The sequence below is a fragment of the Talaromyces amestolkiae genome, assembly GCF_001896365.1.
Source record: "Talaromyces amestolkiae strain CIB chromosome Unknown scaffold6.1, whole genome shotgun sequence".
NCBI classification, from domain to species: domain Eukaryota; kingdom Fungi; phylum Ascomycota; class Eurotiomycetes; order Eurotiales; family Trichocomaceae; genus Talaromyces; species Talaromyces amestolkiae.
The window spans coordinates 869,678-897,480 of NW_024468042.1; the positions used below are offsets into that span (position 1 = coordinate 869,678).

A 27,803-nucleotide genomic window follows, 5' to 3' on the forward strand; every position below is an offset into this window, starting at 1 on the left:
ATGTCATAAGCATAATGGACGTGGGCTTCGGTCGATTTGGAAAGCATTTCCTGATCGTTACGGAGTGCGATTACTTTTAGTACGTGCATAGTACGATCAGCATGTCGCTTGGAGGGCTTGCTCGGATAAGCAACTCCGGAGAGTGATGGACGGAATAATTAATGTCAATGAACGGAGATGGCAGGAGACTAACTTACAAAGTAGTATGAGTAAACGAAAGGTCCTTGGCTGCGCGGAATTCCGGTTGGCGGTTCCTGGCGCTGTGACTGGCCGGTCAGGCTTGCCCAGGAACTAGAGGCTCACGTGACCCCGCGCCAATGGGATGGGGATCCGAGCTTCCTGGCCAATTATCTTAGAAGACTAAGATCAGATTCAAGATTCATTCTGGATCGAGAGTAAAGATAAAGATACGAAGCACCATGCCGAGTCATCGAGTCGAGTCGGCCGTGATCTTAGTACAATGCTGAAGTTGCCATATCTCAATGCTCGTGACTACCAGCCAGGAAATCATTCAACAAACTAACACCGTGATTCCTTTTTCTTCCAAGGTGGAAGAAGGCTAAGGAAAAAGTAATCATCTCGCTACCCATCCCGTATTCATCTATGGAGTACTTAGTACCACCGCTATCGCCTCACTAAGACCAGGGTGTACCATATTCCAAAGAAAAAAGCAATTCGGAAAGCACCCGGGTTAGGGCTCACTCGGAAGAACGGCGACATCCATGTTTCTTTCATTGCTTGGCTCACCATTGTTGACATTTCCGTGTTACTCGTGTAAGTCGAGTAACCATTGTTTCAAAGCATACGAATAGAGCCTTAGGGTTACGTGGTCCGACTACGTATGTACGTACTTGGGGGGGTGGGTTAATAACTTGGTGTATCCACTCAGAGATCAGAAAATCCTGTGACATCAGATGATGGGAAATTGTGAAACAGATCGAATATTAGTCTTACCTTATCCACTATCGATTTGAGGAGTCGGCATCTGTTTGACTTTCCTGTTGTTGGTTTTCTGGGTGCAACAGCGGTGTGGACAGACGGCTCCACCATAGACGTACGTATTTCCGGGTTTTTCGTATTTACCTTACCGGATTTCAGTTACAGTACGAAGTACACCATAAAATACGCGTATCGCGCGCGCTGCTAGGGTGACAGTGCAGATAGCCCTGCCTTTATCCTGTTTGGGCTACTTGATGTTCCGACAATCCGGACCAACGCTTTATCATGCATTATGACGACCAATTATAACTATCGAAGCTGACCTCAAGGCTGAGATTATTAGAACCACGTAGCTGCATTTACACCGTACTGCGATATAGATGATCATTCTGATATCTGCATCGAAACGCAAATACTATGGCTCTGTGCAGCCATGTTTGCATTAGTCTTAAGTTTAGTTCTTGATACATGCATAATTCGAATGAAACGACGTATTGGAGATTGCATATATTTTAGAGTTCAATACATCTTATTGGATAGTGACGTTGTTTGCAGGCGGTGATGACTTTGATACCCAATATTTATCATGAGGATTGATGTGTATGTTCTGCAGTCAACATGAAAATTGACTTGCGTAGTCTCGAGGCTGCAAAGTCAATCACATTTTGCGTCGCCCCATCGCGCAACTCTTTTTTTTTCTGGTGATATCGAAACACCGAATATCTGCGCTGGCGGCTCATCTGTCAAAAATGTGACATTTCAAATCGGACCAGTATTTTCCGCGTAAACACGGCGAGCCTTCCCTTTTATCGTCATCCATCGTCATGTGAGCGTGACAACGCATTCCTTCGAGGCTGACAAGGTTGGCATTGGGGAGAACAGTTTCACTCACGACATGATGCATTGTTCTCCGTATAAACCGGGTCATCCTCCGGGACGCCTGAAAAACAGATTACACCGCTTCAAATTTACTACGTATACGTCACCAAACGGAGTACAGAATAAGGCTCAAGGAAAAAGCAAATCAGAAACGAGAAAACTCCCGACTTGTGGCTGTGTTTCTGTACGTTCAACGTGTCGGCAGGAAACACATGGCATGGATCCCTGCTTATTTTTGGATGCAAAAGCCGAATACCGGAAGAATCATGAATGCCCGCAAGGGCCATGATCTCCTTTGCTCCGATTCAGATCACGAGTCATCGTCAGATGACATATCTGGATTGCAGGATTTGCTTCTGTCATTGAATGCTGTGCGACTGTCCCTGTCAATCCAAGTGGGTGGCCTGAGTAGCTTTGATGACTTGTTTAACAAGTTTCTGATGGATAACGAAGATATCTCGTGTTTCTTGAAAGAATCACGATTGCCCATTTTGTAGAAGCAGAAGTACAAACAGAAAGCCAATCAAATGTACTGAATTCTAATAACTACATAGTAGCACAAGTTTCAATTGATATGCGCCAGGTCACAAACCACATGATCCAGCACATTATTTATGCATTACTCGCAGGCTGCAGCATCGAACTGGGCTTAATATACACCATTATATCACCGATTGCCTTTCGTCAGCTCTTACCTGACTGCTATATCCCACTCCAGCTATCTATCTGTCGATCCTTAACTTATCATCAGATATACTCCAGTGGTTGTACACCGACACTTTGGTTACAGGTCAACGGTTTCTTGGCTTTTGATAATGACTGGCTACGTATTGATGATTGGGGATGAAGGAAAACGTGCTTCAAGGAAGGTTTTGAGTGGTGATCCTTCTAAACTTAATGATATCTACGAATAGTAAGTACACCCTTGTCTTGTCTTAGGCTTGTTTTTATGTATTACTGGATCGAGTAATTTATACTTGAAACGCAGCTGATTGTTTGAATAGACAAATATACTCATAGAATACGAAGCTAAGCTAGTCTTAATGAAGAATTTAATGCTGTATCTGGTTAGCGTGTAATATGTTGTAACAAACCCATCTAAAATCGCCCTGCAGGCAGATGCAGATGCCAAAGTAGATCAGATTGGACAATTGTAAATACTATGCATACTCAATATAACCGCTGCTTCACCCATCCATTTCAAAAATTTCCACCATTTATTCAAACAGCTATAGTTGCACTCAACAATAGCAAGAGCCTAATGCCAAGTTGAGGCGATGGGTAACGGCTGCCCGGGTCCTGGGGTCACGATTCCCCGGGCAAATAGGCTTTCAGCCCTGGGTTATCGTACATAGTACGAATCGCTTGTACTACGTATACCGAATACGTACGTACTCCTTTACCTAGTGCGAATGTTGGACGTTGACTTGTATTTATCCGTAACGTACTAACTGGGTACTTAATACTGCAGTGACTAAGATACTTAGTGTCCAGTCCGGCCGAGCCGTAACCCTGGAACACGATACGCCGGTACGGCAGGGCCGGATTGCTTCCGGAAGTGGGACTGTTCCAAGTTTCGAGCTCGACGAGACGGATTCTACTACGTACCTGTTGTCTCTGGGAAGTCAATGACATGGAGCTCGTCTCTACCATTTAGCAAATGTTGTTGTCTTTCTGTCTTTATTGCTGTCATAACCAACAATCCGTCAACAGACATCATTACCACACTAGGAATTCAGTCAAACCGCGTCTGCCATACAGTCAGCACACTAGCGCTGCTTAAACTTCCGGAATTCCAGATTAGAGCGCCTTACTAGGCGACTCCGTACCTGACAGGGGCTGTAATTCAGACGAAGACAAATTCGACAAGTAAAGTCGAACTTTCTTTGATGTGAAGGTTGTACATATCGCCACTCGGCTTGCAAGGATGCTTCGGTAGTTGATCAAACTTTTCTGCTTAGCGCTTATCGTGCTGTCGAGTACTGTACGGATTAGTCAAGTACTTATCTCATTAGTTGTCGATGGAGGTGGTTTCACGCTTTGTTTGACTATGAAACAGATTGTATGATGCATTCAGAATGAGCTGATGATATCGTGTTGGTTCGCGCGAAAACCCTCAATATGCTTCACATCCATGTGACTGAAATTGAATACGAAATTACGAACGTATGTAAACACCTACCTAGGCAAGTACCGGCATCTGCAGCCAAAGCCAAACCGAATTCAAAAGACAAAAGCACCCCAAGAAAAACTGAGCCGCGTCGCGCCCCTGCCGAGCCCAGATCTGATCAATTTATATTAAACTAAAATAATTCACCTTCCCAAAAAATTGGATTTCTGGCGTCCCACTGGAGCCCACTAATACCCACTAAAGCCACTGCTTTAGCCAATTCCATCATTCTGGTTTGGCGTTTTGTTAGTGTCGCTTCCAATTGGCCAATACCCGATAGAAATCTCGCCGATAGCCACATTAGCCAGCGTTCGTTTATGATCCGTCGAATTAATACAATTTTTACGGCGTACTCTTGTCTGTCAAGAGTCATGTGGCCATCCACCTGCCGGTATAGAGCTCGGTATTATGGAATGATGGAACTTCCAGGCTTGGATCTACAGAGTACAGACGGTGACCGAACGTATGGGTTTGCCCCTATCCAGGTCGAGAGTGACACTTTTTGAAGGACTTTCTATCAAGCGGGTCGATGACATCAACGGTACATTCCAGACTTCAGCCGTGAGTTTCGTTATAGGCGGTGAGTCAAGACCGTCAGATTGTTGTCTCGGACTCTCGGGCAGTTTTTCCTGGATGTCTGAAACAAGCAGTTACTTTCGCATCCAGGCACCCAGTGTAGACTATATTTGTAGCATGATTGGTCAGTCCATATATTAAAACAGTCTTGAAAGTTGAAATAATTTGAGAACCCTGCCTAGTAGTGTGATGAGATTGGAATCATCAGCGCAAACTTGGCTAATGCGTGCTCAACACCATTGATCCGAAGTACGCCGGCGCCAAAATGTGTAGTTTAATAAACAGAACCAGAGTCTTTGTTGCGAATATCTTCGACTATTACGTATCGGTCAAAAGTGGTCGTCAAGATCGAGACGAAATTGTGACCTGTATGCAAGGCAGCGAGCGAGTTGGGGGGGGGGGCGCTAATCAGTGCAATAATTTCTCGACTCAATGGAAACTTTTGATTAGTCAAAGTTAAAGCTGCAGTCAACCGCTGACGGCTGACGGTGACATCTTCACGATACACGAATGGACAGTTGAAATTAGGAGGAAGTTCAAGGGCTGCAACCCAATTTGGATGGAGATGGGTCACGTGATCGTAAAGAATAGTCACGTGGAGATAAAGCTGCCAAGAGCAATATTTGCGACGACCTGCAAAGATGTTCAGAGATAACTAGAAACCATCATAAAACATCGCAGCATCAAGTATGCATTCCGATCAGCCCTGCCTAGCTGCGATGATCTAATCGCATGTCTCTCCTTTTTTTCAAAAGCTGCACGATGTCCAAAACTACCACCGTCATGCTGCCCTTCCTCTATCCTTTCCTGAACGCAACCGCCTGCACCAAACGTACAACGATCAAGGCAGCAGAGAGCCTCCTACGAACCAGCCGACGATGGCAATCTGCATCGACACATCGTATACCGATTGAACAGAATCCCGCCGATGATACAGGGTCAGACCTTTCCCACCTCAATCCTCCGCCATCTGACTACTCGCGATTCATCTTCCAGGATAAATGCACTGCGAAAGTGGTTACCGGTTCCGGGGGCAATGGGTGCGTAGCTTTTCTTCGAGAAAAGTACATTGAAGAAGGTCCACCCAACGGCGGTGACGGGGGCAGCGGTGGAAGCATATACATTCAAGCCATCGACGGCTTGACAAGTCTACACAAGCTTGCGCGACAAGGTACCATCCGAGCCGGGAACGGAAAGAATGGTCAGGGAAAGAGTAGGGGTGGAAAACGAGGTCATGATGTGTTGATACAGGTGCCGGTGGGGACTGTCGTTCGCGAAGTGTCCAGATATGATCCCGTTGAAGAGGAAGAACACAAATACAAGACCTTGAAGGGCACTTTACCCAGGGAAGAGCAGGCCATGGGAATGTATGTAGCGAATCGCGACCGTTTCGTGCTCTATCCTGGTTCGCTACCCTCTGACTTCCTGACCACAACCTTTCCGACACTTGGTCCGCCGCGAAGGTCCAATCTTGCTGCGCTGGAGCCCCCGGCCCCCATCCACCTAGACTTGTCACAGCATATGGAGCAGCCGAAGCTTCTGGCTGCAGGCGCGGTTGGCGGATTTGGTAATCCTCACTTTGTGGCGCGCAATATGGGACGACCTAAATTCGCAACGAAAGGCGAAGGAGGCATGACCCTACATCTTGAGTTTGAGCTCAAACTGTTAGCCGATGTTGGTTTAGTGGGGTTTCCCAATGCAGGGAAAAGCACTCTGCTCCGTTCTTTAACGAATAGTCGTACGAGAATCGGAAACTGGGAGTTCACCACTTTATCTCCCAATATCGGTACAGTAGTCTTGGATGACTTCAAAGGAAGACCGAAGGTCGAATCCTCGAATAAGAAGAGTCCTCGCACAAACTTCACGATAGCTGATATCCCCGGTTTGGTTGAGGATGCGCATTTGGATAGAGGCCTTGGACTGGGCTTCCTGCGACACATTGAGCGCGCTGGCATTCTCGGCTTTGTTGTTGATCTCAGTTCTGCAGATCCAGTCAAAACGCTGCAGAAACTTTGGCACGAGCTGGGCGAGTATGATAAAATGCGTAACGCAGAAATAGAGTCAGAGTCCGCCAACAGAAGATGGACACCCACGAATCCTCAAGACCCTCTTCCACAGCTGGTCTTGCCACCTATCTATAGGAAGCCATGGTTCGTCGTCGCAACCAAAGCTGATTTAACAGAAACCAAGGAGAACTATGCTGCTCTTCGAGACTACCTGTCGCAGGTTCAGCAAGGGCTGGTCGAGCATCCTAGCGGGCACAAAGACGCGTTCAAAGAGCGTCTTGCTGTGGTTCCAGTGAGTGCAATCAAGGCAGAGGGAGTCAGTGGGATTCCGAATCTCGTAATGACTTTCCTTGAAGGCCATTGACCGTTTAAGCTCCATGTATATCATTAGCATGTAACAATATTGCATAAATTCAAAAGAAATTCTTTTCGTGTCCTGATATTCGTATTCGTATCCATTGCCTGTTCCCAATTTTTCATTTCGAGAATCGTTGTTACAGAAGTTGAGAGAGTACTACCTCCACTAGATAAGCTTAAAGTTACGAATCCTGGCTCAACTTGTCCACTTTGGATGTTACGGGCCGAAACATCGACGATTAAGTCGGAGCACGCCCATGGCTGAGTGGTGCTGTTTACGATTCCTGGGATTGGGCCTATTGAAGAATAGAGATTGATCTCTTCGACACCCTTGGACTATAGAGCCATGATCATTGGGCGTAACATTCCTACTGGGGCAAGCTTTCAAGGAGATAATCGAGATTTCTGCGTGCTCTCCGAGGTCATTAGAACAATGACAAGTTTGTCACCCTCATGGCTAGTTATATCGGCAAATTTGAGCCCAACTTGAGAGAAAAAGTTGAGTGATCTATTCGCTGTCTCATCAAACTTATCAGTTTACAATGCATCGGTTCACTTTCCGGGATTGCCACGCTGGGAGCTGATATGCTGAAATGCTCAAGCTTGACGCAATCGCGCAGCTCACCTAGACCATTTTCTCGACTTGTCTGCTTCTTGTCATGGACTGATATCGCCAATCCCCTTCCTCACCAGTGGTTTTGCTCTGTGACCTCTCAATCTTGTGTTACTGCACAGCATAGAACCAACGATATACACAATATTAGAGTGAATACGGGTTGTATCCTCGACTTGCAGGTGGAGACACTATGAATGAATCAGTCCATTCAAAAGGCAGGCAAGAGACAATTTTACCACCTGTGCTTCTATTCCATCAACTCTTCAAAATATACTTTTACTAGTAGGCTTATCTAAAATCTTTAATCTAAAACGATCTCAGCGGTAGATCAGAAGAAAACATCACCATACTCGCAAGGACGAATATGGCGCAATTGGGGGCATGGAATGTTATGAGCTGGCGTCATGAGCATGTTCGGGCGAAGCCCTCACGGATGTTGACAATAACGCTCCCCGCAATTACTCGGCGACCCCGAACATGAAGCTATTCCCAGATCACAAGTGGATACCCAATATCCGGCTGGATATTGACAATAGCGCTCTCTGCTGATCCCCGGCAACCCTAAAAATCACAGAACCGAGGACTTGAAGCTATTCAAAGAGAAAAGCCTGTCAGAAAGCTCCCAATTCCCCTTGCCTATGTAAGATTGCGTGCGGGTGAAGAACTTGTTATTTTCTTTCTCTTTTTTTTCCTCATGTTACGTTTTCTATTCGAATAGGTCCTTATAGAGAGAATTAGGCGGGGCTAGCATAGTAGTCCCTAGAAAAAATCTAATAGATTCTTCTCTCATGAATAAAAATATATCGACCACGAACAGGCCCGATTTGATGAATTGATTTAGCTAAAGAGACAAACATGAGGTGCCCATACACGAGAATAATAAGCATAGGAGAGAAAAAGAAAAGAAGAAGCAGAATCCTGTTTTGCTACGAGCTCCTTATATATTCCTCCATGCGTTCTCTTCCCCAATCTGGCACCGCTGAGGTTACACCCAGAGCAGTGCCGTCTAGGGTCCCAGCCCTAGGCTAGTAAGCTTGTCAAGAGCCCTATCCAGTAATATGTCAACTCTTTGCTGTACAGCGAGCTATCACATTATACCTTAAGAAGATCTCTCTATAATAAATGGTCATATGTATTTTCTGACATGATCCGGACGCACAATCTCACAAATTTGATACGTGCGGCGAGAGATGATTCCCCATTGTGTAAATATCTATATGTATATATTGATATATTACTGCAATTGCTTCAACATAACCTGGTCAAAGCTCCCACCGCCTAGTCCCGACTCATCATGTTCACGTTCCACATCAACAAACCCATTACGCACGTAAAGGCTGTGGGCTGGCCTATTTTGTATTGCCACTTCTAGCCTGAGTCGAGCGGCGCCAATACCTCGGGCCCATTCTTCCACAGCAGCTATCAGTATATCTCCGACTCGATGGCCTCGTGCTGCGGGAGCTACCCACAAAGATACGAGTTCCACAAGCTCTGGATCCTCAGTTGGAAGGCCCCCTACCATGCCGACAGCTTTACCGTCGAGAAAAGCAAGGAATTGGCAAGCGTCAGGGATACTGAGCCGGGCACGCCACCGTTCGTCTGGCACATTCTCCCATTCCGCGAGTTTTGAGTGGAACGCATATGGTGCTTCCTTAAGTGCGGCTAGTCTCTGCTCTTTCCAGAGCTCCCAGTCGCTAGGGCTGACCTTCCGAAGCTTGATCATTGTTGCGATTCAGACAAGCAGCTAGCAGTGGATTATACACAAGTCGTGTACTATAGCGACGATAGACGATATAGATGCCAGTCTTAACTATGCGTAAGAGTTGAACGCGAGGGAATCAAGACACAGTAACATATAACAAACGTTGTTGGAGAACCAGAGCTATGGGGATGTAAAATTCAAGGCGAATCCTGTGAATATATGAAACCGAAGATTACAGATAGGGAGAAAAGTGGCCTGGCCTGAACATTCAAGCTAAAGGGGCTGAGTCAAACTACAGCACAATGACTCATGACCTCAAAATCTAATTAATTCGTTTGAAGTCGTAAAAGGCTAGACCGGGTTCGTTGCTGGAGAACCTAATCCAATAAATGGCCCAAGTTTTCATTTAGAAAATCATTGTTTGTGGTGACTTTATTGTCTGCAGACCGCTGACAATGTTGTTCCGTTACATGACGTTAACGCTAGACGGGTAAATCCTTATGTCTGCAGAAGAGGCTCAAATTAATTATCCTTTCTCCCTGCGCAACTTCACACAACGCTCGCCCCTCATGGACCTCATTTGAAGGAATTCATCTCTCTATAATTAAATTAAGAGTTGGGGAAAGGCTGTTGGGCCAGATGCCAACCAGTCTCACTTTTCATTTTCCATCTATTTGACGATCACTTCCGCTACGAAGGGAGTAATCAACTTTCATCAATACCTGAAGGCAACAGCCATGGAAACGCTCATGACTGACATATTGTCAGCTATCGACAACCCCCAGCCTGAAGACCCCATCCTGGAATGTTCTGGGCACGATAGAGCAAAGCTTCAATCTTCCCTTCGAGATGATCCAGAAGGTGCTCTGGCCCAGGCAGACGCGAAATTACGAGTTTTTCCATTCAAGGATGTCAAACTATGCTGGCGTCGCCTCTACACAGATGCAAGTCTTGTGTTGGCCGTACATTTGATCAGAAAAAACATTCAATCTGGGCATGCAAGTGGTCGCCGTGATGATAGCTCATCTTGGCTCGCGTCTGTGGTGCGATACCTGGATATGGCATTAATAATGGCCGGTGCACTTTGGCGAGAAGAGATGATCGAATCTTTGTTTTCCGCCTTGAAGGACTGGCGACACACGAACCAGAAGGCTTCAGAACATTCATCACACCCTGATGAAGAACAAGACGAACGCGCTACAAAACGACGCAAATTGACTGTTCCTTTATTCCCACCGGGATCAGCTCCATTGCCTGAGATAACAAAACCCATTCCTCGCGTTTCAGCGCCTTCTTTCTACGCAATGGAAAACCACATACAGGATGTGCGTACACCACTTGTTATTACTGATGCGGTCGGTCACTGGCCTGCGCTAAGTGAAAGACCCTGGTCATCCAAGGACTACTGGTATGAACAGACGCTGGGAGGGGAACGACTTGTTCCAGTTGAAGTAGGACGCTCCTACACGGATGAAGGGTGGGGACAGCGGATTATTCCTTTCTCTGAATTTGTCGATACTTTTCTCTGGAGACTCAAGGAAGGTACAAAGACATCGACGAACGATGCAGCCCAGAAAGATGAAGATCAGACTGGATATATGGCGCAACATGATCTACTGGCTCAAATCCCGGCTTTACGGAAGGATATTAGTGTGCCTGATTTTTGCTACATTGATCCTCCTAAAGCCGAGCCTGGGACGCCTGTGTACATGAAGAAGATGCGGGAAAGGCAGGCAGAGATGACCAGAAATGAGTCTGACGCTCTAATGGATGTTGGCTTTGGAAGCAATGCCGATACGGTATCAGACGGGAAGGTGTCGCAGGATCTTTCATCGAGACAGAACCATGCAGACAATGCGTCAAATGACGAAGCAGAGATAGGCATAGCCTCTGATCCGATCATAAATACATGGATTGGTCCCTCCTGGACGATCTCGCCACTACACCACGATCCCTACCATAACATTCTCGTGCAAGTTGTTGGTGCGAAATATATTCGACTCTACTCGCCACATACCCCAGCGTCACGAATATATCCACGAGGAATGGAGACTGTCAATTCTAAAGATATTACATCCACCTCACCTGATAACAAAGACGACATCAATGCAAATCCAAATGTAGAAAAGGGCCAGCTCATCGACATGTCGAATACATCCCAGGTCGATCTAGCCGCTATCGAACTGTCGCCTGCCGAATACGAGCTTTGGGAGTCTACATGGCCTGGATTCTTAGAGGCAGATTATGTCGAGACCGTTTTGAAGGAGGGCGAATGTCTGTACATTCCCGTTGGCTGGTGGCATTATGTACGCGGGCTTAAAGCAGGTATCAGTGTCAGTTTTTGGTGGGGTTAGCTTGACAATTTTGGAAGCATTATCGATATGAAATGAAGCCGTACAGATAAACAACATTTGAATGATTGCAGAGTAAAGTCATATACGCATGTGTATGAGTCAATGGATGATCTGATCCGGGTAGAGACCTCAGGCACCCGTAAGTGGCGGAAAGCTTATCGATAAGTTCAAAAATATACGTACTTCCGTATTTCAATCCATAAACATTCTTACAACTGGATACTATCCACTCTTTAACTACAATACCGGTGTATTTATCCAACATGCCGAAGAAAGCAGCTGGCGAAAACTCCAAAAAGGCTGCTGGCAATGCCAGAGTGAGTATTCGAGCCTCTTCCCCTCCCCGCGCACATTTTTGGTTCCCCGCAATCGACCATGGTAGTGCAGTCGAGTTCAGAAGAGGAACAAAGCTATCCATGATGACAGGGTCGATCTATGTGAATAGAATCTAACAAAACTTGTTTTAAATAGAAAGCCGAGGCTGCCGCCCAAAAGCAGGCTGTCGCAGACTCCAAACGCGCTGCTGAAGAGGATACCGAATGGTCAAAAGGAGCCAAGGGTGCCAGTGCTAAGAAGTCAGTCGATCCTTACATGCGATAACATACACAGGACCATGATTTAACGTACTTGTTTTCATACAGAGAATCAGCCGAAGCCAAAAAAGCCGAAGCAGCCCGCAAAAAAGCCGAGCGCGATGCCCTGCTAGCCGAAGAAGAAGCCTCCCAACCTTCCAAAGCTAAAGGCGCAGGCGCCAAAACCGCACAAAAGAAGTCACGAGGTCTCGACCTTTCGCAGCTTGACAGCGATCTCACMCCTGCTAGCCGTAAAGCAGCCACTTTGAATGCGTCTGGTATCGAGAACGCGCTCGATGCGCTCGAACTGACCGAGTCCGGGAACAATACCAAGATTGACCGACACCCGGAGAGGAGATTCAAGGCTGCCTATGCGGCTTTTGAGGCGAGACGACTGCCGGAGATTGAGGCGGAGCATCCGGGATTGAGGAAGAATCAGCGGGTGGAGATTTGCAGGAAGGAGTTTGAGAAGAGTGATGAGAATCCGTTTAATAGGGTCAATGTTGCTCATGATGCTACGAGGGAGGAGGTTGCGGCGATTAGAGACGCGGAGAGAAAGAAGATCGAATCTCGACTGGGTGGGAAGTGATTACTCAGGCCTGGTATCTCTTTATGAGCAGAGGGCCATGCTGATGAGATTCTGACCGCGAGTGTGTTTCTCTTCGTATAGAAGCTTCACTGATAAGACCGATGAAGAAATGATATTTGATGCTGACAATGCAAACACAAAAATGATATACACAAGAATAGAATGACATCCCTATCAACAAATAAGAACCAACGCCTTTTGTATGTTGCAATCAGCAAAACTGTCTATTGCTTCATAAAAGCCCTGACATCCCAGACGTATAGACTTTCGTCCCAACCAACTGTCGCACACCATCCCTCCGCACCAAACAGACACCAGTCAACACCAGTAACAAACTCGGTATGTTGATTCATACAGCCCAACTCCTCGCCCAGAATAGGGCCAGTTGGTCCCATGCGCATGGGGTCTGCATCTGCCTGCGCATCACCGCGATCGTTCCATACCCTGCACGTCATATCGTAGCTAGCTGTGAGAAGAAGACCAGAAAGATGTGGAGACCAAGCCAATTTGCGGACTGCATAGCCATGACCCGGCATAACAGCCATGGGACCGTGTTGCGGTGCTCGAATGTCGAATGTGCGGACTACACGGTCAACACCCGCGGTAGCAAGAACAGAGGAGCGATATTTGTTCCAGTCGTGCGTTAGGCATTCAGAGGGAGGAGTAGCGCCGGGGGCCTGTCCGACTTGGCCAGGTGCGGGTATGGCTGAACCGCCACCACCATGTATCGGAATTTGCATAGTCAAATGATTCGACGCAGAGGCCGGAGTGCGAAGATCGAAAATGCGAATGTGCGAATCCGACGTCACACAGGACAAAATATCCGGGGAATGAGGGGAGAACGCGGCCGAGTACGTGCAGCTATGCGTTGGTAGGGTAAGAAGCGATTGCGGTCGTTGAGGTGACCAGACCTTGACAGTGCCGTCCCAACTGCTCGAGCAGAAATTCTCTTTAGCGACGAGGTTCCAATGGACGGAGAAGACTTCGCGGTTGTGTTCTTTCCATGCTTGCACGGGGAAATCGTTTACAGAGCTGTCGAATAATTTGATGCTTCCGTCTCCGGAGGCGATAAGACATTGGTTCTCGTGAACTTCGGACCAGGCGAGGTCGTATAGAGCGTCTTGTGTGGTGTAACTGGATAGACATGAACATTGACCCAATGCGGAGCCGCGGGGTAGAGACCGCGCGGGGAAAGCTTCAAGATAACTCACACTTTTGCAGGCACAATGCCATTTGGGGTTAATTCGAGGATGTATAGGCGACCATTTCCAACCAAGCCAAAGTTCGCCGATGCGCTGACGGCTAGGCGATTGTCGTAGAAGGGGGAGTATTTGACGGCAGACCCATTGAAGCCCTCGGTGCGGTAATGAAGCATGATGTCGACCGAGCTGAACGTTTAGAGGGTTGTCGGGCTAAGAATTGACATTTGACGACGTCCGTGAGAACTGACAAGCTGAGACTATCACGTCATAATGGTATGAATCTGACTCTCGAGATACAGTAGCACTGGGCTAGAAGACGGCGAGCTCTGTAGCTGTGACAGTGACTAGTAGTTGAATGTGATGCCGMCCCGCCGTTGCTTACACCGAGGTAAGCCGGGCGGTCAGAACGTTACCGTTCTGCCTGAGCTGTAATCACGTAATCATTCTTACTAATCAGACTTTCTAGGCACCAAGAGCATCAAACTGCAATGATTTCAATACACTCAGTCAGCTTTGAAAATGGGTGAAAAGCTACCACGCAAACGTCGGAGACTCTTCTTTGAGACTTACGCTGACTACGATGCTCAAAAGCACAACCTTGAGCGCGAGGTAGTTAGACCTAAACATCAACCAGTACAAGAGCATAAAAAGGATGACAAAGGGCAACATGACGAGGAGCCTACAGAGTTGAAGCTCGCTCGATTAATATCTCTATTCCCAGATATAGATGAAGCCGTATTGCTCGATGTGCTAGTATCCTACGAAGGATGCGTCGAAGCGGCATCTGCATGTCTAGATGCGCGGCAGGACTTAATGCGAGAAAAAACGCCAAACCCTACACCTGGCATACAAACCTCCCTTCTCTCCTCATTCCAACCAACATCACCAAAATCCTCTGCAGCGTCATCAGGCTGGTCCAAACCACTCACAAGACGAGGCAAAACACTCTACCTCTACTCCCCGGATGACATCGCAAAACACACCCCATGCTCTATAATCCACAACTTTCTTCCCACGGAAGATGCAAACGCTCTCTTAGTCGAGTTGCTTGAAGAAGCCAAAACTTTCCAACCAGACACGTTTCAGTTATTTGACAAAACAGTCCAGAGCCCACATACAAGCAAACTATACGTTTCCACAGACTACGAACTGAGCCAGCAAACAGAGCAATACGTCTACAACGGGGTATACCAAAAGGACGTCCGCAAACTCTCGCCTAGGATGAAAGCTGTATCTGGAAAAGTGCAAAGGGCTGTTAACGAGCATGTCCAGCAACGTATCAAAACACATTATCCAGACGGCAAAAAATTGAAATATCAATCACCCAAAGAGTGGGTGCCGAATGCGGCGTTCGTGAATTGTTACGATGGGCCGCAGAAAAGCGTGGGATATCACTCTGATCAGCCGACGTATTTGGGGCCGAGGGCTATTATTGGCAGTTTGAGTCTGGGGGTTGCTAGGGAGTTTCGTGTTCGAAAGGTTGTTGCGCGAGATACTGCTGCTAGCGAAGATAGCCAACAACAACAAGACGAAGAAGCTTCAAAGAAAAGCCGCCTACCAGATCCCATAGCCGACGCCCAAGGCCAAATCTCGATACATCTCCCGCATAACTCCCTCCTCGTAATGCATGCGGAAATGCAAGAAGAATGGAAACACTCCATCCCCTCAGTGTCCACCATCTCCCCTCACCCAATAGCCGGCAACAAACGAATCAACATCACGTATCGATGGTATCGTGAATCCCTCCATCCACGCAATATCCCGCGTTGTCGTTGTAATGTGCCCACGATATTACGGTGTGTGCAACGCAAGCAAGGGTCAAGAGGGCGGTATATGTGGATGTGTTATGCGGGTTATTCGCCGGGAAGTAAAGGGTGTTCGTTTTTCCAGTGGGCGGAGTTTGACGATGATGGAGAGCCGATGTGGGAGAAGATGGGGATTAAGCGACCCCATCAGACGACTACTGATTAGTTGTGAGACAATTATGAGGATGGATTTGGATAAAAGATCTTTGATGCATGCCAATCCTTACATATACACAACTATCACTGGTTGAGCGCGCGGGAACATCTCGACTAGCTAGTCTGAGAACAAACATATGCAAATGTATACTATGTATACTTTCAAAGAATAGACAGTGTCAATATGCAAGCATGCCTCTTTGACAAATTCCTGAACGATCAGTTTCATTCATGCACAATAGAGCAAGACTTGACCATTTTCAATGAGCAGCCCGGTTGCAGCGAATGATTAGACCGTAGTGTTGCCACAAGGATATTTCCCATTCGATCATCATCTGCACCAGAGAAGTCACCGTAATGTAAAATAGACTTGATTTCGCGCTCAAGTCTGTTCGACCCCTGTTCCCCAGCCAATTTGATGCAAACTAAAAGCTTCCATGTCTCTCCAGGACGCAATGAAGCAATGGACGTCCTTCCACAGACCTGGACTTCACATCCAGAAGCAAGCGCAAATCTGACGTTCAGATCTGTGATATTTCCTGAACAAAAGCCGGACCGAATATGAAAGAGAGCTTTCTCAACCTTGTGTTGGAAGTCAAAGGAAGAGCTTTGGTCGAGATTCAGTTCGGGGTAAATATGCCAACCCGGACGTGGAGTAGACCCGATATCGTAATGGTCTTCGAGGCTGACCGTCGTCAATCCCACATCAGCGTTGTATGTAGTGTTCAATGTCGTATCGTGATTGGATGATACCAGAAAAACATGCGGTACTGAAGGATTGTTTTGGCCAAACAGTTGAAATGAGTTGCCGACAGCAACACTCAGAAGCTCATCATCTGGGAAAGCACCGCTGATGAGTTTTTTTCCAGCTGACGTACAGTTGGACAACAGTGTCGCAAGGTCAAAATCACAGTTTCCTCTTGTCGAAAAGAGTACATCGATGCAGTCGTTCCTTTCAAAGTTCACGCATGCTACCACGACTGAGTCGTTTTCTTGCAGTTTGCCCAAAATTGCCTGAGCCATGGCAGTCACTCTGATCATCTCTCTATCGGATCTGAGGTAATATTAGTAGGTGATCATGTTACTGGGACGACAGCTGATAAGTCTAACTTACGTCATGTTCAACAAAATCACAGCAGCGATGGCCAGACTGTATGGAATATATTGTACGCTTTCAAGGCTCACGTCGACTGTTATGGTGATATGGGCATAGATTTCAGCTTTCTTGAAATCGCTCAGAGTATCATCCACATGCATATCCATATTCACCACAGATATTGGAGGAGCAAAGTTATACTTCAATGACGAATAAATGGCATGCTCGATTTGAGGTGACCGATTGTTGCTTGCTAATCGTTTCGAAAATCCACGGGCCGAAGCTTTGATGAGTTTCTTATCTAAGGCGTGAAGGAATTGAGACATCTTGCCTTCCTTCTGTGACTCGGTTTTGATTGCTCTCTTGCTTTGGAGTTGGTCTTCATCTTTGAGAATTGAACCTGTCGAAGGCACTTTTCCGGCGCGCTTCTTGGGGTGGGCTGCATTGGAACCTTCTTTTCTGGTCGGCCTTCCATGAGACTTACTTCGACGGATCTTTGGCACGTCAAGATTCGGCCACTCAGTAATTTGAGGAGGGCTGTTGGATACCAACACAGTTGATTCACTGGACGATGATCGAGTTGATACCCGAGCTGATGTACTTCTTCCGAACATCAGTAGAGGTTTCTGAGGACTATTTCCCAATCTCACGGCGGGCAGACTTTTTCTCTTATTAAGCGATAAAGGCGCCGGGTAAAGATCCATGATCGAGTTAGTATAAAAGTATATTGAATCAAAGAAAGTGATAGTTTGAAGTGTCAATTAAACGTGCTCTCGACCTTGAACTGGGTTCTGATATTCGAGTTCGGACTCAGTGGTATCGGTGGCTTTTGTCGAGACCGATACCCTCGGTGTGTCAGTGTTGTTGGACTTGTTGCTCGAATCAGTCCTGCCACGATTCCAGATCGCACAGCGACGCCAGCGACGGTTGCGATTTCGATTGTTCCCCCTGCGACTCTCCCAGAATAACAAGCAAGCGATGGCAGTTGCGACCACGAATAGGAGGAGGAGAATAGGGACTAGGATTAATGCTAGAGTAAAGAAGGTCTTCTTCACGTTGCCCTTCATGGATATTTCGTTCGAGCGAGCAATCAAGTAGCAGTAGATGAGGCAGAAGACTGTAAGAGATGTCCTGGTATGATACGAGGATGAAGTTGGAAGTTGAGATTTTGATCGGAAGAACATTTGACAATTGCAGATGTGCAGATGAGGAAGGCGCCCTGCTAGGGAAGGAACCGCGTCGCAGACAGAACACGACAAAATGGGGTATAATTTATTCAATGACAACAACAGAAGACACCATCATTTATTCACTACTTTTATCTTTCAATCCCGCAAGCATCTTTTCTTTGACACTACTCAGGACTGAAGAATCAAAATTCACAAATCGTATCTGATACCATCATTAGTTCGAAGTCACATCACTAAAAACTGCTTCAATCACTTACAGAGTCCGTTTCCATTCGAGGAGTACTGGCGAACAACGCAGCATCAGACTGGCTTGCCTGTATACCACTCTGCACCCTCTTTGCCCATACGCCTTCCCAGTTCCACTCGCCGGGTAAGCGGGCTTGAGGCGACCCTCTTTTAATGGGAGTGCCGGGGCCAGAGGTACCATCAGTTCGGCGATGCGCCTTCCAGGCGTGCCATGCACCAGGATTTCCAGCAGCATCAAGTGGGAGACCATCTAACACAGTCTCATCATCGAACGTTGAGCGGATGTAATCCAACAATGACACCACATGTACTGTTTTATTCTCAAAGAGAGTAGATGTAGGAACTTTGGAGATGCGAGGATTAACTTCCTGTTTCGAGGTTTCTTCGGCAGTGGACTGAGTCTCTTCTTCTTTGATCGTGTTATCCGGTGCAGGAGAGCTGCTCCCCGCATCGGGGCCGTTCTGCTCAACTGTTTCCTTATCCGTCACCGCAGTAGGAGCCATACTACCCCCGCTCACATTGCGAGACCCAGCCCGCGAGTTATTGGCAGTTCGCTGAGCTCGTCCAAACCAGTGTGGAAAGCCATGTCGTAAGCTGAACGCTCCGGGAGACAGTCGCTCTTCGTCAGTCGCACTGACTGGTACTTCATTCGACGAGCCCGTAGTGAATGTGTAAGTCGTCAAAGGCACAATCAGCGGATGAAATATGTCGGTTGTGAATGTGATGAGCGGAGGAAGTTCGGGATAGGTGGGAGGGAATTTGATGTTGAAACGGAGGATTGCCGAGGCATAGGGACCTAAAGAATGGCTGTCAGACAATACAAGGTGACAGCGCAGGGAACAAAGCGCACCTTTTCGAATGAATATGACTCCAGACCAGTATGTTGGATCTGTGGGATTGGCGATGTTCACGTATACTCCAGTAGGCGGCGCATGCTTTATACTCCGACTGTATAGCTTGTTAGCTTCCTTGTTGACAATTAGGGCGCATAAGTGAGCCTACAATTCCAATAATAATTGTTGTTTCCGCAGAGAAGGTATATTCGGCAATCTTGAAGACGACATATTCACTATGTATGGAATGTGAAGCTCGAGTTCGATTTCAGTCCCATTGTTGACAGTTGACAGGGGATTGATTACCCAGCGGAAGAACCAATCAAACGGGTTACATTTGCTGACTAATAGCACCACTTTGATAAGCCTGTTCGTCAGGGTTACCGTTTTTGACGAGTTCCTTCTATTTCAATCTCACAATACTCTTCTCGGTCAAAGCAATTCTATTTTCATTATCATTATCATTATCATTATCATTAACCATCATTCATGCAATGTCTCTACGAAGGCTTCTGCCGTGCTACTTCGGTCGGCCGATGCGTGGTTCCTAGGATGGCGAGCCCCTCATTGACTCCTTCATAGACACCGCCAGCAACCGACTCAATCGTCCAGGCTGTCAGCGTACATAGCGCAGAGAACAATTTTCCCTCGCTCAAAGTCGTAAGCGTCGAACCGATATTACCAGCGCCTTTGCCCACTCCGTCGGCTGTTTCCAGAGCGGCCGCGAGAACCCTCTCAGTGACGTGATACCTCCGCTCGTATGTATATATGGAATTCAACAACACTTTTGCGTACGGGAGGATTAACTGTGCGAATATGAAGCAGTACACAATCACAGTAGCAATCAACCGATGCAAATACGACGGCGAGTTCGCTACGACGTGACTGTTATGTGAGGATGAGCCGGGAAACTTATCCGTATTCGCTTTGATCGCATCCGGAAGTCGATCGTGAATTGATCGAGCCTCGTCATCAGTCAGATCCGAAGGGAGTGCTTCTAGCAAGTAGCCTACCCCATCGATAAAAAGACTTCGGACGAGACGAGTATCCGAGTTCGGTTGCTGAGCCTCGAAACCGGCATTTCGAAGGAGTGAGAATGCTACAATGAACGAAATGTCAACGACACGCTATAGTTTCTTAAGCGCGGATTGACTATACCAGGCACCACTCTATTCCAGCGCAGACCCGAGCTACTTTCGTAAGTAGTCAAAGCGGACGGTCTATCCATGTCAGGCGTCGAAGAGCCAGAGGTATTCGCCGAGACGGAAACTGTCGAGCCTTTACTGCCTGCAGAAGTCGGGCGCGATGAAGCAAAGTCAAGCTCTGGAGTGTAAGCCAGGCCCGAATATTGTGTTGAATCGGCTCCGTCCAGAGGAGCGAGGAAACTCGACTGGAAATTGTTCAAGCGATTAAGGCGTCGTCGAAGAGCGGCTGGTAGCATGATGAGCACAATCTTTTGTCTCTGTACTAACAGTAGAGTAGTAGACTGCCTATCATCTCAAGTCTGCAAAGGTAACAGGTTTGAACAACTTCGAAGTTTTTCTACGGACAATTTAGGAACGAAGGATTATCACATGTCAGCCCGATAGCCCCGCCAATCAGTGTGTCAGTTGTGATACTTTGTAACAATCGCATTGTATAGTCCATACTTTCAGATGAGATAATTTCGTCTATGGGAAGAGCCGCTAAAAAAAACCGTTGAGCTGCAATAGAGTCCAGACTGGGCGGTGCTTTTTATTACCAATAACCTCAATCTGCAGGCCACGGACCGTCCGGGATAACCCTACAATGCCCTTGTCCAATGTCCAGCGTCGGAAATTAATCATACATTTTATTCGTTTTCTATACCAGTCGAATAAGATAAGACATCTATTTGGCCATTTCTGATACTTCTTCTGGACAGCAGGCTAGGCCCGACCAGGCAATAAAAGCCCCTCGCGCTTGGAGATCGCGTCGCCAATACCTTCCCGATGCGGCCTATCAGCTCACTCCCCGCTGCCAAACTCCAATGAAATCGCCCACCACTCTTATCACCAGGGTAGTTTTGTTGTGGATGCCTCCATAAGAGGTTTGTTCTTCGAATTCCTTCTCAATCTTGGATCTGTGAGGGCATTCAAGCAGCGACAAATCGATTCATCATATGCGGGGTTGTTTTCGCGCCGATTGGAGCTCCGTTCGAGCATTGCGGGTTATAAGAGGAGCTTCGTACTACCATTTTCCACGCAGACAACTGTTTACTCCTCTTGCTCCTCCTCTTCTTTCTCCTCACTCCTCTCGTGCTTTCTTCTCTGCCCGACCTTTCATCTCAAACACTACAAGCTCTTCTCCCTTCACAATGTCCGATCTCTCAGTGGAGATCACTGCCCCTAATGGCTTGAAGTACACTCAGCCCACAGGTCTGTTCATCAACAATGAATTCGTCAAGGGTAACGGTGGCACAATCACCTCGATTGATCCGGCGTGAGTATCATCATACACCCCCTTATAGAAGAATACCAGCTCACTCCATCAGCACCGAATCCGAAATCGCCACAGTCCACGCAGCCAGCACCGAAGATGTCGATCGCGCAGTCCGAGCTGCCCACGCCGCTCTCAAAGACCCCTCCTGGAAGAAACTCTCAGCCACAGACCGAGGTCGTCTCATGGCCCGCCTAGCCGATCTAGTTGACGAGAAGAGAGAGACTCTAGCCACAATCGACGCATGGGACAACGGAAAGCCGTATGCAGTTGCGCTCAACGAGGATTTGGGCGAGGTTTCCCTCACTCTGCGTTACTACAGCGGCTGGGCTGATAAGACATATGGACAAACCATCAACACAACCCCCGAGAAGTTTGCATACACTCTGCGCCAACCCATTGGTGTTGTCGGTCAGATCATCCCATGGAACTACCCACTTGGAATGGCAGCCTGGAAGCTAGGACCTGCTCTTGCTTGCGGTAACACCATTGTTCTGAAACCCGCCGAACAGACTCCATTAAGTGCCTTGGTACTTGCAGAACTGATCAAGGAAGCTGGCTTCCCACCCGGTGTCGTCAACGTCGTCAACGGATATGGTCGCGAAGCTGGTGCCGCTCTTGTCGAGCATCCCCTCGTTAACAAGGTTGCCTTCACTGGCTCAACTGCTACCGGACGACAGATCATGAAGTTGGCCTCCGCGTCGTTGAAGAACATCACTCTGGAGACTGGTGGCAAATCGCCTCTTATCGTTTTCGATGACTGCGACCTCGAACAAGCAGTCAAGTGGTCGCATGGAGGTATCATGTCGAACCAGGGACAAATCTGCACAGCAACATCTCGCATTTACGTTCAAAAGGAGATCTACGAAAAATTCATTGAGAAGTTCAAGGAAGCTGTCAAGAGTACATCGAAGGTCGGCAACCAATGGGACGAAAACACCTTCCAAGGACCCCAGGTTACTCGTGCGCAATACGAGCGTATCTTGAGCTATATTGACATTGGCAAATCCGAAGGCGCCACAGTCCTCACTGGCGGAGGCCCCTACCGCGAAGAAGGTGCAAGCACCGACTTTAGCAAGGGATTCTTCATCGCACCCACCGTCTTTACTAATGTCAATGACTCCATGCGTATCGTCAAGGAGGAAATCTTTGGACCTGTGGTCGCCATCGCCTCCTTTGAGACGGAAGACGAAGTCATCGCTCGCGCAAACGATACCACATACGGCCTGGGCGCATCGGTGTTCACACGCGATATCCAGCGTGCCCACCGTGTCGCTGCTGAGATCGAGTCTGGTATGGTATGGATCAATAGTTCGCAGGACAGCGACCCGCGCGTCCCCTTTGGTGGCGTTAAGCAATCCGGTATTGGTCGCGAGTTGGGTGAAGCTGGTCTTGATGCTTATTCGCAGATCAAGGCTGTGCATGTTAACATGGGGACTGTCCTTTAATTCATTACGGTTGACTAGCATAATGTGTTTAATCTACTATATCCTATCAATCCGATAATCAAGTTGAAGTCTGGAGTTAGTCTCTTCCTAGCGAAGTAATTAGACAATCTAACCGATGACTCAGAGACGAGGAACCAAGTACATACCCGAATAGGAAATACTAATAACCACGCCCTACGATTGACAGGTATACATCTAGACCACTCGTCGCACCATCCATCCCTAAAAACAATTATGCAAGTGGATTTCTGCGGATGTCACTCGTAGGGCGTAATAATAGACTTTGTGATTCATTATACTTGCCCAAAGGTCGCTCGAGGTTTATTACCCTGCCTTCGTCCGCTTTAGATGGTAGTTTTGTAGCTGGTTAGGTATGCCTCAATGTGGAAGATTTCAATGATCAAATTTGGTCAGGTATTTACACCTCTTCTATTTTGTTGCTTTCTCTCACTCTATATATTTCCTTGAATAATTTCCGAAATATATGCAAATAACTAACAAAACACAACGCAGGAATTGAGATGGACATTTGAAACCCTCGGAACGAAACCAGAACCAGAACGCCAAACAGTCTATCAAATTCATTTATAGCCAGGTTGCGAAGAAAATGCTGGATCAAAATATGAGTGCATCATATCCGCAGCAGCAGCAGTAGTGGGGATGGAGATGGGTTGAGTCTCGGATGTAGTCATCATTGTCGGGTCAAATGATTGTGGACTTTTGGTAGCAGCTGTTGCTAAAGAGGGTATCAATTCAGATTGAGAGGTGAGTCCCTCCATACCAAACACAGAAGCATCGATATTCATGCTTTGAGGCTCCGTGTCGTTCAATTGCTGCAAGAGATCAAGGTCAAAGTTCGATTGGGCCATTGGATCCGCAAAGGCAGAAGATCCGGCCCAGTCGGATGTTGATCGCTCACCGACGGAGAAGTTGCTGCTCCATCCGCTCGAGAGACCAGGTATAACAGATGACGAAGGACCGGCAGATGATACGCCGATGCTGCCAGAAAAGCTCCCTGCGAGACTGCCAGGCATGCTGGGAGCAGCTGAGAGGAGGCCAGTGCTCGGCATGTAGGCTGGACTTTGCAGTCCTGATGAAACTGCGGCGCTCCCAAGGCTGGCATTGCTGAACCATGAGTGACGCACGCTTCCAGCGACCAAGGCGTTTGTCTCGAGAGGAGTGTGTTGCATGCGACCTGCGAAAGGGGGTTGCATCTCTAGATCCTCCAGGTTGGTGTTCTCCAATCCAGGTAGGTCTTCCATACCGCAATCTCGCTTTAGCACGCTCAGCCAGACCACATTGTCGGCACATGTTTGGTTCCACGGGTCATTACTGTTGTATACAATGAAACGAGCTTGGTCTTGAATCTCTTTATCAGTCGGCGTGCTACCATCCAGCAATTGACCGCCTATGTATGCCTTTAGCTCACTTTCGAGCCGTGTGAAAGACGTCTCATCTGTAGGTACTGGTAGAGACACCGACGAAGAGCCCGCTAAAGAGCCGGTGACCTTTTTTGCTCCGCGCACTCTCTCCTGGTTGAGATTTGCACGCTCACTTGCAATGAGATATGGGGGTATACCATTCTCGACAAGTCGCTGAACATATGGCTCGAAACCCCAGTCCCCCTTCCATTTTGACATGTCTGCTCCGTTCTTGAAATGCTGTGCTATGTGATCCACACGCTCTTTCCAGGTGGTGAAGTTCGTATCGCATAAGCCACATCGCGATTTGATCTCGTTTGTTGTGCTGCGCCATTGATCCATTGAGGAGTCGTATTTGACATCGTGCATCAATCGCAAATGCTGATTCAGATGATCCTTGCGATAAAAGGTTCGTTCTTGGACTGTTTTTTCTTGACAAGCCAAGTAGTTGTGGGTTTCTAGATGGTCTTCGGTAGGGTTCGGAGCTCTACAAAAGGCACATGCTTTCTTCCCGTCGGAGGTAGTAATCACTCCGCCGTGCGGTGCGCAGGTCCATTTCTCGAGAGCCAAGTGTACTGACTTCTCATGCCGTTGCCAGTCATATTTCGCGGGGAACGAATCAGTGCAGAATGTACACTGAAATATCCGAGCTCCACGAACAGGTTGTCGGTCAAAAGCCGGAACTGGTGGCATCTGCTTACGGCGCCGACGTCGTTCTTTGCGATCTGCGGAATTGAGAGAATGTTGAGAGGAACGATGTGAAAATGCAGATGCAAAAGAGTAGTCCGAGATTGATGACTTGTTCTCCGTTTCATAACTACTTACGGATGGTGCTTGGAATAGCGAGCCAGAGTCATTGCTGGAACCCGTCTTCCGGGAAATAGACCGGCCGGTTCCAGACATTGTAGGAGGATAGTGCACCTGTTGTTGTTGCTGTTGCTGCTGCTGCTGCACATGGGACGGTGAAGGAGGCGGGAGAGAGGCACTGGCCATAGCTCGAATAATGGCACTAGTTGAGGCAGCTTCGTGTTCAGGAGGAGAGTGCTTCCATCGCTCCAAAGGTGTCATCAGCGCATATTCAAGAGTGGATGATGAAGAGTTCGATGTCGTCGACGATGCAGACGATGCACGTGTGGTTCCCGGGATATCAAGGGCACCTGGAGTAGGCGAAGTATCACGTGCGGATGGTAAGACTTTGCCTCGACGACGAGCATTGGCGAGCCAATTCGCAATCTGACTTCTTTTCAAACCAGTGCGTTCTTTCAGGGCGTCTTTCTCTGTCTCGTTGGGGTAGGGGTGTTGGTAGTGCTCTGAGAGCCAATTCTTCAAGATTCTAACAGCGTCGCGGGAGAAACGAGCACCACTTTTGCGGCCACGGGATTCAAGATGATCGAATTTAGTTGATCCTACAGATTTCAAGGCCCGTCTTCCAGTGAGCCCGCCGGTAGATGTGACGTCGTCTTCGCCCACTGGATGCAGAGTGTGTAGAAACTTGCCAGGAGTTTTTGCATGAGTAAAACTACACTGTCGGTAAAGCGAGACGCAACAGGTACACCCAGCAGCTAATATGCCTCGTTGAATGAGGAAGCAATCGAAACCCATTTGTCGACAGAAATCACAGGGCTGCGGAGATCGAAACATGGGATACTGAGAGCCAGGAGTCGGCTCGGGAACGTCTGGAGAGATGGTCCGGAGCTGGGGGTCCGGTCCCTGATCATGCAGGTTATCAAGCTCCTCATCAGCTGTCAGCCCCGAGTCGGGATGCAGCTGAAAGTTCTTATCGAAGAATAGCGACTCGTAGTTCTCGACGGCTTCTCCTTCGTCGACCTCTTGACTATCCGATGCAACGTCGTCCTGCACATTGTTCGAGGCGTAGGATGCCTCTTCAAAGTTGAAGTATTCCATTTGGATCTTATTGGCTTCTAGCAATTGCAGATTTAAAAAAATGCTAACGGCCTGGAGATATGCGACGGCTAGACCGATTGGACCGTTGGATATTCAGCTGATGAGTAAGTAGTTTGGAAGAGCTGCGTAGAGAACGTCAACGCAGCCAAACAGATGCTGAAAACGGTTCGGCCAATGACCAGGCAATATAAGCGGTAATACAAATAATAGAACACTCGAACTGATGGCCTTTGACAAGGATAGTGAGATATACGGAACGTGGGAATAGAAAGAAAAGTAAGTCGATGGTAGATCGGATGAGTCAGTGAGCGGGCTGAGACCGTCCCGCCTGAATGTTGGATTTTCTCAATCAGGCAAACATCAACGCTGCAACCAGTCATACAACTTTTCGAAAAAGAACAGAACAGAAAGATTGAAATTCAAGCATGGATATGGTTATCGATCAATGTGATATTTCTTATAGACGGAGAGTTTGCGGGGAGAAGAAAGAGTCATCCATCACGACTGCTCCTGCTTTTTTGGGATGGATCTTATGACCCGCTTGATGCAATTGGCCAATGACATCTCACGCCCTTTGAATGACAAGATGGCCCGTTCTGGCTTAGCCTGGCACTTTTTACATTCTTTTCTCCTCTTCGGGCGAAGTGCCATCCTGTGCTTGACTACTTTGGTTCTAGTCTATTAAATTTGTAATCAGATCATCAATCAGTCAATACCCAAGAGCAAGACATCAACTTCAGTACTTTCATCATCAGAGATGGTATGAGAATGAGAATGAAAAGGAGAATGGGAAATCAGAATGAGACTATATATACAAGATTTTTCAAACTCATTGTCAAGTGCGATTTTCATTCATCAATCCGGCGGAACATTTTCCGCCTATTCTGCATGGGTACGGGCAGGTCCATGGTTCTCGCCCTTCCTTTGCCTTCCATGCTTCTAGAAGAAGTCATTCGCCGATAAGGTCAATCAATACAGTATATTCGATATTTCCCCCATATCTTCACCTTTCAATCGATTTTTGGCTTTCGGGTCTAAAAACGGGTCCGAGAGGGCTGAAGAATTTCACGGCTACTTGCTCTTCTGGTGCATCTCAGCCAGCGCACTGTCTTACATGACCGATAATATAGGCCAGACCCTGGCCATAGGGCTGTGCGACTTTTCAGTTCTATATTGTCTTATCAAATGACTGAAACATATCTAGCTAGTGGTTTAATTTCCAAGGCATAGACTGCAATTCATACCACAATGAAACCGTCCCCTCAGAGCTGAGAAGTCCCTTGA

The 27,803-nt window shown here is 47.5% G+C and overlaps 10 protein-coding genes across 10 annotated transcripts; 5 read left to right on the top strand and 5 right to left on the bottom strand.

Annotated features, from left to right (window-relative positions):
* Nucleotides 1-5,326: 5,326 nt before the first annotated feature.
* On the top strand, nucleotides 5,327-6,934 carry BHQ10_003866 (uncharacterized protein; the record flags this gene model as incomplete). Its single annotated transcript, XM_040876169.1, has 1 exon — nucleotides 5,327-6,934. One exon carries the CDS (start codon nucleotides 5,327-5,329, stop codon nucleotides 6,932-6,934), a length of 1,608 nt encoding a protein of 535 aa, XP_040732370.1.
* Nucleotides 6,935-8,777: 1,843 nt separating this feature from the next.
* BHQ10_003867 (uncharacterized protein) lies at nucleotides 8,778-9,266 on the bottom strand (the record flags this gene model as incomplete). Its single annotated transcript, XM_040876170.1, has 1 exon — nucleotides 8,778-9,266. The coding sequence occupies one exon, from the start codon at nucleotides 9,264-9,266 to the stop codon at nucleotides 8,778-8,780; it is 489 nt and encodes a 162-aa protein (XP_040732371.1).
* Nucleotides 9,267-9,982: 716 nt separating this feature from the next.
* Nucleotides 9,983-11,599, top strand: BHQ10_003868 (uncharacterized protein; the record flags this gene model as incomplete). Its single annotated transcript, XM_040876171.1, has 1 exon — nucleotides 9,983-11,599. The coding sequence occupies one exon, from the start codon at nucleotides 9,983-9,985 to the stop codon at nucleotides 11,597-11,599; it is 1,617 nt and encodes a 538-aa protein (XP_040732372.1).
* A 263-nt stretch (nucleotides 11,600-11,862) lies between these two features.
* On the top strand, nucleotides 11,863-12,760 carry BHQ10_003869 (uncharacterized protein; the record flags this gene model as incomplete). The annotated part of the gene is made up of 3 exons (XM_040876172.1): nucleotides 11,863-11,916; nucleotides 12,071-12,174; nucleotides 12,241-12,760. 3 exons carry the CDS (start codon nucleotides 11,863-11,865, stop codon nucleotides 12,758-12,760), a joined length of 678 nt encoding a protein of 225 aa, XP_040732373.1.
* A 224-nt stretch (nucleotides 12,761-12,984) lies between these two features.
* BHQ10_003870 (uncharacterized protein) lies at nucleotides 12,985-14,135 on the bottom strand (the record flags this gene model as incomplete). Its single annotated transcript, XM_040876174.1, has 2 exons — nucleotides 12,985-13,894; nucleotides 13,972-14,135. The coding sequence occupies 2 exons, from the start codon at nucleotides 14,133-14,135 to the stop codon at nucleotides 12,985-12,987; spliced, it is 1,074 nt and encodes a 357-aa protein (XP_040732374.1).
* Nucleotides 14,136-14,481: 346 nt separating this feature from the next.
* On the top strand, nucleotides 14,482-15,933 carry BHQ10_003871 (uncharacterized protein; the record flags this gene model as incomplete). The annotated part of the gene is made up of 1 exon (XM_040876175.1): nucleotides 14,482-15,933. One exon carries the CDS (start codon nucleotides 14,482-14,484, stop codon nucleotides 15,931-15,933), a length of 1,452 nt encoding a protein of 483 aa, XP_040732375.1.
* A 215-nt stretch (nucleotides 15,934-16,148) lies between these two features.
* Nucleotides 16,149-19,519, bottom strand: BHQ10_003872 (uncharacterized protein; the record flags this gene model as incomplete). Its single annotated transcript, XM_040876176.1, has 5 exons — nucleotides 16,149-16,977; nucleotides 17,038-17,513; nucleotides 18,467-19,251; nucleotides 19,306-19,403; nucleotides 19,458-19,519. The coding sequence occupies 5 exons, from the start codon at nucleotides 19,517-19,519 to the stop codon at nucleotides 16,149-16,151; spliced, it is 2,250 nt and encodes a 749-aa protein (XP_040732376.1).
* A 269-nt stretch (nucleotides 19,520-19,788) lies between these two features.
* On the bottom strand, nucleotides 19,789-20,729 carry BHQ10_003873 (uncharacterized protein; the record flags this gene model as incomplete). Its single annotated transcript, XM_040876177.1, has 2 exons — nucleotides 19,789-20,387; nucleotides 20,447-20,729. The coding sequence occupies 2 exons, from the start codon at nucleotides 20,727-20,729 to the stop codon at nucleotides 19,789-19,791; spliced, it is 882 nt and encodes a 293-aa protein (XP_040732377.1).
* An 894-nt stretch (nucleotides 20,730-21,623) lies between these two features.
* BHQ10_003874 (uncharacterized protein) lies at nucleotides 21,624-23,193 on the top strand (the record flags this gene model as incomplete). Its single annotated transcript, XM_040876178.1, has 2 exons — nucleotides 21,624-21,748; nucleotides 21,801-23,193. The coding sequence occupies 2 exons, from the start codon at nucleotides 21,624-21,626 to the stop codon at nucleotides 23,191-23,193; spliced, it is 1,518 nt and encodes a 505-aa protein (XP_040732378.1).
* Nucleotides 23,194-23,774: 581 nt separating this feature from the next.
* Nucleotides 23,775-26,519, bottom strand: BHQ10_003875 (uncharacterized protein; the record flags this gene model as incomplete). The annotated part of the gene is made up of 1 exon (XM_040876179.1): nucleotides 23,775-26,519. One exon carries the CDS (start codon nucleotides 26,517-26,519, stop codon nucleotides 23,775-23,777), a length of 2,745 nt encoding a protein of 914 aa, XP_040732379.1.
* Nucleotides 26,520-27,803: the final 1,284 nt, after the last annotated feature.